Below are 12,431 nucleotides of genomic sequence, written 5' to 3' on the forward strand. Positions count from 1 at the left end.
AGCCTTTCTCCCGTGGGGAGCACCTGTTGTGTACAGAGGCCGGTCCACCGGGCTCCGCATGCCCGGTCACAGCCACGGTGTGCCTTTGTATATGACTTGGGGATCTTTTGTTTAGTCCTCAGGTGTGTCAGTTCTATGGGATCTCCTCCGAGAATTGCCTTTGCCCGCCTCAATAAAAGAGAAAGCAAATGCTCAGAGCATTGGGAGGAGGCGCCAGCTTGGCTCTGCTCCATTCTGGGACGTGGCGGTGGGGCAACGGTGTCCAGGTGGGGTCTTCTTCCCTGGGGCGGGGCTGGCAGTTCAGAAGGCGAGTCTGTGGCCGTGGGGCAGGAGGCACAGCACGCAGGACTCTGGCTGTCCCTTCCAGCTGACTTTTGGGTCCAGCCGTAGCAAATTGAGAGCAGCCAGGCTGGACATGCCCTTTTCTATCTGGAGAGACAGCAGCAAGACCACACCCACTTGTCTTTCAGAGTTCCCAGTAGAAGAAACAAGATGCACCATTCAGAGCAGAAACACATGCTTTGGGCCAGGTAGCGTTCATTTTCTCACTCCCGTTTGCAGTTTCTGTCTTACCCACAGGGGTGGCGCTCAACCACAGTGCCCATGCCTCATGTTGGCCAAATATGACTTTCATTTTTTTCCCAGATCATAGCTTCCAATCTAATTCCCAAACCCCAGTTGTGGAGCTGCCTTATGATCAAAAATTAAATAAGCAAACATTTAAAATGTGGAAGCCATAGTTTATCAGTATTTGGTGAGTGCTATTTCCTCATTGTTCTCTTAGGAGGCCTCTACCCCTGGGCTGGGGGAGAGTCCAGTGAGAGGAGAAGGGCCACTGTCACCAGCTGTACTCTGTCTGGCTCGGCGCAGGCCACCAGGCCAGCCTCGTTCTCTGTTCACGTATACACTCAGGTTTCTCTGGATCCTGACTTTTTGCAAGTGCCAACAATTAAAGTAGGCATTAAAAACTATCCCATTTCCGTTTATAATTCAGTTATATTTTATTTCAAATTTCACAGGAGCAAGTTTGGACAACTTGCTGGGATGTATGATTATGGCTGTATAAAATTCTACCTGCCTGCCCAGGGGCCAGGTTCCCAGGGGACTGCAGAAATGAACCCAGTTAGGTTGGAGTGGAGACAAGTGCTCCGTCCCCACCCCTGGAAATTTACTTTGGTGTCATTGCATTGTCTTTAAAAACATAAAAATAGAATGGAAGACTTACGTAGCTTTTTAAATTTAGGGCAGCTTCTAATTTACTCAGTGTCTACTAAATTCCATTGTATACTGCAATTTGTACGGCTAATGGAAATTTCCCATTTTAAAATGAACTTGGATTGTCCCCTCTGGTTTTTAAATTGATAAATGACAGGAATGCTCTAGATGGTACTGACTTTGAATCTTGGAGGCCGGCTTTCTAATTTGTATGCTCATGATACAAATGGGATGAAATGCGAGGACGGGCACACTTGCCCCCATTCTAGCCGTGAGTCCGTATCAGAGACCCCGTGTGTTCTAGGAACCAGAATCTGTAAGGTGCGATGTTTTGGTGTGTGTGTGAGACAGTTTGCTTGTGAAAAAGGCATGGGTGTTAAGGGCCTGCCCCGTGTTCCATCACAGCTCTGCCAATGACTAGCTCTTGTACTCTGAGCAAGCCTTTTGGCCCCTGTGGACTCGGGTTCCTCACCTGTAAAATGGGCTTACAACAGTTCTTACATGACAGGTTGCTCATTTAGATGAGATCATCTGGCAAAGCGCGGGACAGCAGCCACCAGTTATGAAAGGCTATCTACTGTTATTACTTTGATAGTTTTGACTTTCCTATGGGTACGGGCTCTCAGGAAAACGTGTCACTTTGTAATGCCTGCCAATAAACAGCTGGCTTTCCAAGACATGGAAAGGGTGGTAACAGCACATCTTGTTTCTTGTTTTGGGCCCGCAGATCATAGCGAACCACCACATGCGGTCCATCTCCTTTGCCTCCGGGGGAGACCCGGTAAGTGTCCCTGGCTGCTCCTCCGCTGCTGTTGGGAATGTCTGGGAAGGGGTTTCCGCCTCAAAAGTGCACCTCGTGAGACGCCACCAGGAAGGTCAGCTGTGACGCCAGCTGGTTTCCCCTCCTGATGCCAAAGGTCATCTTGACTATCATGTTTGTAGGGGTAACCTAGGACAAGGCCCTACCATCAACTTTCATTTCATTAGCCAAAAGCTGTCAAAAATCCTGGAAGCACTGGTTTTCTTAAGAGGTGACAAAGTAGCCCCCAGTTTTCAGAGTTGCCAGGGACTTTCCCGCGTCACTCTGTGCTTGCCTTGCTTGTTTATTATTTTCTGATCGGACCTCCATTTTTATATTTTAAGTGTACTCAAAGGCTGTGCATTTACATAATCTGGTTTATTCATAAACATTTAAAATCGACGTTTTTTTCTCCAAATGTTAGCACTGTAGCCCCTTAATGGTTTGCTTTGCCAACAAGGAAGGAATTGCAGAGACAGATAGCGAGGGAGGAGGGAGAGCAGAATGAGAACGCTCTATTGGGCTCTCTGCTTAAATAAAGAAGGCAGACTAGCAAGGGGCGCGCTCCCGCGTTTGGCAGGAACGCCGCGCTCCGACGCCAGCTTCGGCACCAGTGTGGCCGTCGCAACTGCACCGCCAGGAAGGGGAATGCAGACAGCCCCTCCTGCTCTGTGGCCATCGCTAGCTGCACCGCCAGGAAGGGGAATGCAGACAGCCCCTCCTGCTCTGTGGCCACACGCTAACTGCTGCTCGCTGTCTGTGGTCCGGCTCTTCAGAGAAACCAGGCAGGAAACCGGTCACAAGAGGGCGAACCCAGAGCAAGGAGGGGAGAATGCAAAGTCAGCCCTTCCCACAGGGGAAGGGGGAGAAAGGCTCACCCTCTGGAGTGTGATCATATCAATTGTCATTGCTCTGGGCAAACTTCTCACCTGTCCAGGGAAAAATGTTAAAATTAGGATGATAGAGTGAGCTTTTCTTGTAGCTAAATTTATTCAATTGAAAAAATGATCTTCTATCCCAAGAAGTCCTTTTTATTTTATTTTTTTGATGTTAGCCTTTTTATGATAACATAATATCGTATGGTAATGCTTTGTTATTATTGTCATTTTGTGTTATTTGGCCAAATTATTAATTGGCAACTTCAGATTTTACATAAAAGTTTACCAGTCCAAGGTTGCCTGAGCGATCTGCATGTTTTATTAATCTCATCTCGAGGCAGGGACCTGTGTAGTCCTAGCCCAGGAAGGGCGTTCCCCAGTGCCCATCCCGCCTTCCCTCCCGTACTCCACCTGGCAGGCGCAGGGCAGGCGCCATGGCCACTGCGGGCATCGCTCCTCCAGGGCTGGCACAGGCTGCCGCCAGAGGCTTGGGCCCTGCTGTTTCCAGCAACCCCATGTCAGATCCTTGAGCCAGGTGCTTGGCAGCGGAGGGGATTTGCCTGCCCTCTAGGTGGTTTTAGCCCCTGTGTCTCGGCCCAGTTACCAAAGGATGACGAACGAGAGCACCGATTCCATAGGGTCAAATGGTTTAGACCTTTTTCATACTGAGGGTCTTGTTGTGAAAACTCTGCCACAGTGGTTTTCTTTTTTTTTTTTTCCTTCCCTTTCCTTGTTGTGCCTTTCCTTGCTTTCTAATCCTTACGATTTCTTGTTTCATTGTACACGAGTGACCTCATCCAGATGTATATTTAGAAAGTGGAAGTCTCCCCTAATCAAATTCATCCAAGGCACATTTCTTAAGATCCTGTACGTGTGCATACGTCTACCTTTTCTCCACCTGTGCTGTCCCTATACATAGCCCTACACCTTTCTCTGTATCTAGCTCTAGCTCTAACTAGTTTGTGGTGGTTGTCTAATTGCTTGCCCACCGTGATGCTTGTTACCATAGTTTCCTAAATTTTGAAGGTATCCCGGTTTGAAAGATAAAAGGCAGAGGTCTTGTACACCTGCATTAATAGCTCCCTTCAAGAACGTTTCTGAAACCTTGTCTCAATGATGATATTATGAGTTGGAGATACAAACATCTTGATCAAGGGAAGCCCAACACATCGGTTTGTGCTAAAGCTGTTTTGTTCTCCAGCATGCACACTGGACTATACGATTTTCTCCACATTTCCTCATTATCTCTTCATTTAAAAAAACAATCTGAAACATTCAGTAATCCTTAAAGTAATCCATAACCTTTTATATTTTCTGTGATCTTTTTTTTCTGGTACAGAAAATGTCATAACAGGGGACAGGAAGCCTTGACACTTCCCACATTAACCAATCCAAGTGCACATTGTGTTGTGCACGAGATCCCACTCCAGACTGACCTGTAATCATGAATTCAGCACGTTACAAGTGGTAGATGTTTTCTTTTCTTTTCTTTTCTTTTTTTTTGAGAGAGAGTCTCGCTTTGTTGCCCAGGCTAGAGTGAGTGCCGTGGCGTCAGCCTAGCTCACAGCAACCTCAAACTCCTGGGCTCAAGTGATCCGCCTGCCTCAGCCTCCCGAGTAGCTGGGACTACAGGCATGCGCCACCATGCCCGGCTAATTTTTTCTATATATATTAGTTGGCCAATTAATTTCTTTCTCTTTATAGTAGAGACGGGGTCTCGCTCTTGCTCAGGCTGATTTTGAACTCCTGACCTTGAGCAATTCGCCCGCCTCGCCCTCCCAGAGTGCTAGGATTACAGGTGTGAGCCACCGTGCCCAGCTTAGTGGTAGATGTTTTTAATAAAATTTACAATTCTAGATTCTATCCTTTGTTCTCCTGCTAAGTGCACATGTCATTTATTGCTTTGTGCCTCAGTTTACCCAGTAGGAAAATGGCATTTTGAAATGTCAAACAAGACAGACTATAAAACACTATGAATCCCCCTCCAAAATGGGCAAGCTATAATTACAATCTATTAATGCTATTTTAGTCGTGTTAAAAGACCACCAAAAGAATGCCAGAACAATAGCCAGGCTAGGAGCGTCTTGGGGAGTAAGAACAGGAACGGGGAAGCACAGAACGAGCACTCTGGACCTCTGTCTTTGGACCTAGTGTGCTCGCTGTGCGGCTGGCTGGTGACAAGAACGCTGCCTTAAGCAGCGACAGGCTCACCTGCTGTGCCAGGGAAGGGTCAATGTCGGTTAGAAAAGCGATGTCCTGGCTTGGCCATTGGCCGTCTGCGGGGCAGGGCACATTATGTCTCTTTACTGTCTCTTCTTCCTCAACTTGGAGCCACAAGAGAGTTTCTTAGACCAAAGTAAAAATTTAAAAAAATAATTTTCTGGTATATGCCACTAAGGCTGATTCTAATTTTGCTACTCGAATATGTACAAAAATAAAGAGTAGACTTCTTATGTTTATACTTTTTATTGAACTCTAAACCCCAATAAAATTTGGAGGTTAAATACAAATAAACACTGTAAAGCCAATAACATTCAAAGTAACATTAATTTACTGTGATGGACAAAGTTTGCTGAAACTAAATCTCTGTTCCCAAATGTGATACTGGGCAGGCCACATGGTACAGAGTCTTTTGAGTTTGGTGTCTGTTACCATGGGCACATGCATGACTCAATTCTTCCACTAATTTTTTCTATTCAAGCAAAAACTTCAGTTGTACATCGTGTACGAATGTGACATAAGTTTGCCTCGAGTGGGCAAAGTCTACTCTGACTGTTCTTCTTTCTAATTCTTTAAAAACCTGGCACCCATAGTGTTCTGGATACTCAGCTGCAAATCTTGGCACTGAAATTGTATGCAGGACTTGATAACATAGTGGTCATCTACATGATCCTGGATATTCTTCTATTAATTTTAAAGATAACAATAGAGTGAAAACACAAACTTAACAATAAATTCCAGCAGCCCCTCAAACTGGAGAATACATCTGTTTAGACTCAGCTTGGGAAACGCCAGTGCTTTCTGAGATACTCTGAGATGTTCTCTAAGGGCCCGTCCAGAATTCACATACCATGAGTAGATAAAGAGTATCTGTGATTACAAGCTGCAGTTCTGATTTTTGCCAATAGCTTCACATGCTAGTCAGATCACCCTTGAGGGAAATGACTAGAAGACAGTTTGACAATCTCCCACCTCCCTTCCCTAGCCAGTCTGTTAATGTACTAATGGACAGTGTCCTGAGTAAGAAAAGAAAATAGCTCAGATGAGCCCGCCCCCTGGGGAATGACCCAGGGCAGTAGTTCCATTGTCTCCGCAGCTGCTGGAAGAATTCTTCTGCTCCACTCTGGTCTCAGGTTGTGCAGATCCAAGGCGACAAAGTATGCAAAGTGCCCAGCACCACCCCCCACCCTCCAGCGACATGGCCACCCCACACTCACTCTCTCCCTCATCCCATCTCTCACTGAAGAGTTTTTCTGGGGTGCTACTAAAAGGCAAGGGGACATCTCCTCTTCCCCTAGAGAAAACAGGGGAGCAACTCACGGCAGAACCTTTTCAGCTGCTCCTCAATAACCGCGAAGCCCTTTGAAGCAGTAACATTTGGGAAATATCTGCAAAAATGGGGAAGATCTTTACCAGTTGCCCCATGGAGACTTGTTTGAATGCTGAAAATATCAGCTTTGCAGAAGAGTCTTTTCTGTTTTCAAGAGTTAAGAGAATTATTTGTTTAGAAACTAAATGATTAATTATTAGAAATTAAAATGCACCAGGTTGCCTTGGCCTACTTTTGAGATCATAGTTTCCTGTATGCACTAGTTAAATGAGAAGGCAGGCAAGGAAACTCATTTCACATGGAAGGGTGAGGTTTCTAAACAGAGCTCATATTTTTAAACATCTCAAAGGATTCAAATTATTGTTTTTGTCTGGGAAGAAAATAACTGTCATGTTTCATCCACTTCTCAGGGAGCGTGTGCCACTAACCTGTGAGCAACCACTCTGCTTTTCTTCTAGACTAGTGGTTCTCAACGTGTGCTTCCCTATCCCTAGTAGCTAGAAACTTGTCAGACATGCAAATTTTGAGGCAGTGTACCAGAACCACTACGGAATTAGGAACTCTGGGGTATGGCCCAGCAATCTGTATTAGCAAGCCTTGCAGAAGATTCTCACACCAGCTCAAATTTGAGGACCACTGGTATAGACAGAGCTGATAGTTGGTTCTCAACTTTGTTCACATCGCAACCATCCAGACAGCTTCTAAAAATTTCTGATGTACAGGCCTCACATCCAAACCAGTTAAATCAAATTGTCTGCCCGTTGGACTGGGTTATCAGTATTTCTCGGGTGACCCAACATGCAGACGACAGGTGCCTTTCATCCTTGTTGCTCAAAGTGTGAGCATGGACTGGCAGTATTAGTGTCCCACGGGAGCTGGCCGGCAGTGCAGAGCCCCAGGCCTGCCCCAGACCTGCCGAGTCAGAACCTGCATCACAAGACCGCTGAGTGATTCTGCCCACATTTCGGTTTGAGTCTTACTCGGGCTGTTACTCAGCCAGCATTGGATTATATAGCTGTGTGATGGTTGAGTCCTTCTAGGCTTGCTGGATTGTGCACTGTATCCCTGGCTGTGTTGTCTCTTACTGTGAATAGTGACACAGATGTCTCCTTTTTCTTTAACAGGACACAACAGACTATGTTGCATACGTCGCTAAGGACCCTGTTAATCGCAGAGGTAAGCAATGCTTAACCCTTAAAATCTCTGAATTGTACACAACCAGGCTTAACACTATACACCAGATGTTCCTCATCTTCTCAGCCCCCTCACCGCAATGGCAGGGTCACATTACATTATTGGGGATAACTGAGGTTTGCAAGGGCAGCAGACTGCTTGGCTGAGTTAGGAGTGCTGGGTGTCTCTGAGCATCAAACCCACCTGTATCCAGATGGCTGCCGTTCGGTACACCTGATTACACATGAGCAGCCCCTGCCCCTACTCTGGAAGTGGAAGACTAGGGACTGAATATTTGGTACCCCCAACATGATGGTAGTATGTTAACTAAAGGCCCCAGTTAAGGGTGGGGTCTTTGGGAGGCAATTAGGTCGTGAGGGTGGAGTCCTCATGAACGAGTGGGTCTGGTGCCCTTATAAAGGGACCTCAGAGAGCCTCCCCGCCTCTTTTCGCCACGCGAGGACACTAGGAGGAAGTACCGTCCGCAAACAGCATGTGCAAAGTATTTCCTGAAGACTTCATTGAGTAGCTGCCGGGCCCGGCGCTGCCAGGGGCGGGGAGCCGAAGAGGCGAAGCAGAGCCTCTGCTCCCACCAAGCGCGCCGCCCAGACGGCGCACACCGAGCGTAATAAGTAAAACTGTGCCGCCGGTGGGTTGAATGGTGGCCACCGAGAGACATGCCACATCCTAACTCGCTGGAACCTGTGAAAAATGGTCTGTAAAGATGTGATTATGTTAAGGATCTTGAGCTGAAATCATCCTGGATTAGGGGGGGCCCTAAATCCAATGCCAGGTGTCCGTGTAAGAGACAGAAGACACAGATGGAAGAGGATGTGAAGACTGAGGCAGAGAGTAGAGTGATGCTGCCACACGCCAAGGAGTGCCTGGGGCCACCAGCAGCTGGAAGGAGCAGAGGTCCCCCCTAAGCCTCTGGCCAGAGTGCAGCCTTGTCACACCTGATTTCACACTTCTGGATTCCAGAACCCTGAGAGAATACATTTCTGCAGTTTTAGGCCGCTTACTTTGTGATAATTTGTTACAGCAGCTGTAGCAAATGGATACAATGAAGATAACATAAAATAAAGGAGCATGATGGTGTAGGGTGATGGATAGGATGATCGGGGAAGGGCAGCCTAGAAGGGGGCATTGGAGAAGACCCCTGAAGGGAGTCAGGGAGTGAAGCTTGGGAAGGCTGGTGAAGAAGGTCCCAGGTGGCACAGGGCCTGGCAAGTGCAAAGGCCCTGAGGTAGGACCTTGCTTGGCATGTTCAAGGAAGATCCGGAAGTCAGCATAGCTGGAGTGGCAGGGAGTCACTTGTAGAATGCTCTATTATCAGATCAAAAAAACATACCTGAACACAGGGTCCAGTACTATTTGTGGTTTCAGGCATCCACTGGGGGTCTTGGAAAGTCTGACTTTCCTAGCTCAATCCAGGGAGCATCAGAGGGGCCCTAATCAGGGTTGCTATTGGATTATAAATTATATAAATTCCACGTCTGTAGGGAGTCATATGTCTAATTGAGCATCATTTACAGCTGCTGTTTATAGCAGTCTATTTGTAACTGTCTAATACATACATAAGGTTGCAGGGGATGGCAGTCACTGGGTAGAAATGGAAGTTCTAATGTGAAGAGAATGGTATATTAAGAGTCCACCAACACCTGACTTCTTGGGAGTTTCATCTCTGCATGTATCAGCAGTCACCATCCTGGCCTCCTGCAGGTCCTGCCCTTTCGCTCTGACCTGCCAACCTACAAGACCTTGCTCACTCGCCCTCTGTCTCCTCGCGCTGTTGCTGGTGGTCACCATCCGACTGGACAGCTTGGGCCCGAGACCTCTCGCCCTTTCATCAGATTAAATATAGAAGCCATGGGTTCTTGATATCAGAGAAACAAATATAGATTCTTATTAGAAATTCTTTTAGAGGAACCAAAAACACACATAAAAATATATAAGCAGTAATCAGAATGGGAAAAGACAAATGATAACAATATCGAGGGACTCTGACCAATGGCTGTAAAATTTTTACGGAAGACTTCCTGGGATACAGACACGTCCTGCACAGGTGGCCTTGAGGTGCTGTGCCCGCAGCCCAGGGACCACAGTGGAGCAGGCGTGTGTGCACACAGATCCAATCTGAAACCTGGACTTGGTCTTTCTGGGGCTGGTCGAAACCCGCCAACTTCTCACCTGCCCTGCATAATTAGGTGTGAGCACCAGGTGATGAGGCCTTGCCCCAAGTGGTCTCCAAGGCTGCTGGGCTCTGCTGGGCTTCACCCATCCATGAGGAGGTGACCAGTGTTGCAAATGAGCCGTACCCTCGGGTAATGACACCCCTGCAGGCCGCTGGTATTCTCCACACCAGCGAGAACATGCAATGACTCCGTCTTGCTGCTGCTTTGTTTGGAGTCATGTTTAAGATTTCACATCATTTGAGCGCCTTGCGATTCGTGCACCGGCACTGTGTACATTGCTCGTCATTTTCCTCTGCATTGCTCCTCAACTATGCGTTTGGTTGTGTCACCTCCTGAAGCAATCCTCAGACCAAACCAACAGATGACAGCATTCCCTCAGTTCACTCCAGCGCTCTGCCAGGCACCAGGACGAGAGTCGTGACTTAGTTCCTGAGAGTCCTGGGTCTGCTGCCCTGTTTGTCAATTTGACAGGGCCCGTTCTCACCACGCTAGGGTGCTTCTGCCCAGAAGCTGGGTGGCCCCGACTGTGCTGGACCTACTCAGAGATGACTTGTTCACATTTCCTGCTCTGGGGCACATGGAAGGCTCGTGGCGTGCGGATGAGACCACACAGCCCACTCTGAGTAAATCTTACTCTTCATTCTTCCTTTTAAAGATTAAGATACCAATTTTCTCCTTAAAAGAAAAATAGGTGACACTTTTTGACCCTTTCCCAGTGTTATTTCTGGTTCCCCGAAGTACTGACCAGCCAGTTCCCCTGGCTGGCGCTGATGCTGGACAGAGGGGCTGGGGGCCGTGGCTGGACACCAGAGGACAAGCAGGGCACAGCTTGTCTTTCTGGCTCTCCCACACTCGGGTCTGGACACCTACTCCATCTTAGCCGGAAAGATGCTTTGATTCATATCAGTCAACAACCTGTACAATTGTAACAGCTGATTAGTGTGGGCTTGCATTGTGACTACCCAAGTTGATATTTAATAAATAATAATGTCCCCAATTAATCATAAAATGACAGCCAGGACACCTGAACCTTTGTGGACAATTTTCTTGGTGTACCTGAAATAGGACTGCTGTATCTGGGGGTTGCATGGCCATCTGAAGCAACGACACATTCACACTTACTCTTCCCAGAAAATGCGTTTCCCGGTGTCCACAGAAGTTTGCCTGCCCTGGAGTCTGGGGAGAAGAAGCTGAGGCCCCAGGGCCTGGCTGGCTGCCTCTGGGTGGGCCCCGGTGCAGTGTTATGAGGCTTGCCACAGTGTTTGGGGCTGGCAGTGCCTGCCCCCTCGCTGAACAGTCTTCCCGCTTCATGAGGCCTCTTGCTGGTGTGTACTGGCTTCTCCTATGACACAATTCAGTGTCTCCTTAATTGCTGCTGGTGCCAGGGAACAACGACTGACAGAGAACTGCATCCTCCTTGCACAGGGACCAGCGGGTGCCTGGGAGAGCCCTCCTTGATGCACATTTACACTGTGCCTGCCTGCAAGAGAAAGGTGTGACAGAAGCAGCTGTCATCCTCTCCAAGGAGAATGCCTTTATCCTGTCAGTAGCAAAGTCCCTCTGGGCTGGTCCCAGCATCAGATCCGAAGCCCCTATGCGAGGGACAGGTGGGTGCTCCTGGCGGGGCACTGCAGACGTGTGCCCAGGACAGAGGCACGGCCAGGGCGCTGGGGAGGGGTACCGCCTGCTCGTGAGGCAGAGGCTGGAGGCACGCTTGTTTCTGAAGGAGATTACGCCACAGCCTTGCCGCCAGGACAGCATGTCCTCGTGTGACAGCTGGCACCGCTGCTGAGCATAAGCACTGCTCCAGGCCTCCCCACTGGCCTCGGAGTGGCTGTCGTTCGACCCACAGATACGTCTAACTTTTATCTACTCGTTGGCACAAGCTGCTTCTCTGAGAATCTGCATGAATAGCAAGTCAAATTTAGGCAGGTGCAAGTGGCATGCTGTCGGGGGGTTCATGCTGAGAATTTATGTCACTTTACATTCATTTTCAGAGTTTGTTTCGAGTGGCCACGTTTGGCGGTCAACATTTTACTCCCACCAAGTGAACAACTTGCTCTGAGTCCATTGCATAGACCAAGATTCATTGACTAGATGCCAGTTTAAGTCCATGTTTTAAACCTCTTGGGCCCTGGGGAGACTTGGTTCATGCCAAGATCAGATTGTTTGTCCTGTTGAGGTCTCCTTCTAAACATTCTTCCCTGTGAAGGTCAGAACCGATGTTTTATAAAATCTAAAGAAATTGAAGAATCATCAATTTGAACTTGAAAAATTTTAAATGTATTTAAAAATGGAACCTATAGGTTCAGCTTATGCCTGTAATCCCAGAACTTTGGGAGGCCAAGGTTGAAGGATCACTTGAGGCCAGGAGTTGGAGACCAGTCTGAGCAACGTAGCAAGACCCCGTCTCTACAAAATATAAAAAAATAATACTGGGCGTGGTGGCACAGGACTGTATTCCCAGCCACTCAGGAGGCTGAGGCAGGAGGATCACTTCAGCCCTAGAGTGTGAGGTTGCTGTGAGCTGTGCGGATGCCATGGCACTGTACTCGAGCCTGGGCAGCAGAGCAAGATGCTGCCTCCACGCAGATCAGCTAGGACATATTACGAAGGAAGCA

At 48.0% G+C, this 12,431-nt stretch overlaps 1 protein-coding gene across 1 annotated transcript in view; it reads left to right on the plus strand.

The window, feature by feature from the left end:
• Positions 1 to 12,431, plus strand: part of SHC3 (SHC adaptor protein 3) — a 144,084-nt gene that overhangs the window by 90,869 nt on the left and 40,784 nt on the right. Inside the window, exons 5-6 of the mRNA XM_012773787.3 lie at positions 1,943 to 1,996; positions 7,567 to 7,618. Coding sequence (XP_012629241.1) covers positions 1,943 to 1,996; positions 7,567 to 7,618 — 106 coding nt within the window. The remainder of the gene's footprint in view (positions 1 to 1,942; positions 1,997 to 7,566; positions 7,619 to 12,431) is intronic.

Source organism: Microcebus murinus, chromosome 12 (genome assembly GCF_040939455.1).
Source record: "Microcebus murinus isolate Inina chromosome 12, M.murinus_Inina_mat1.0, whole genome shotgun sequence".
NCBI classification, from domain to species: Eukaryota; Metazoa; Chordata; class Mammalia; order Primates; family Cheirogaleidae; genus Microcebus; species Microcebus murinus.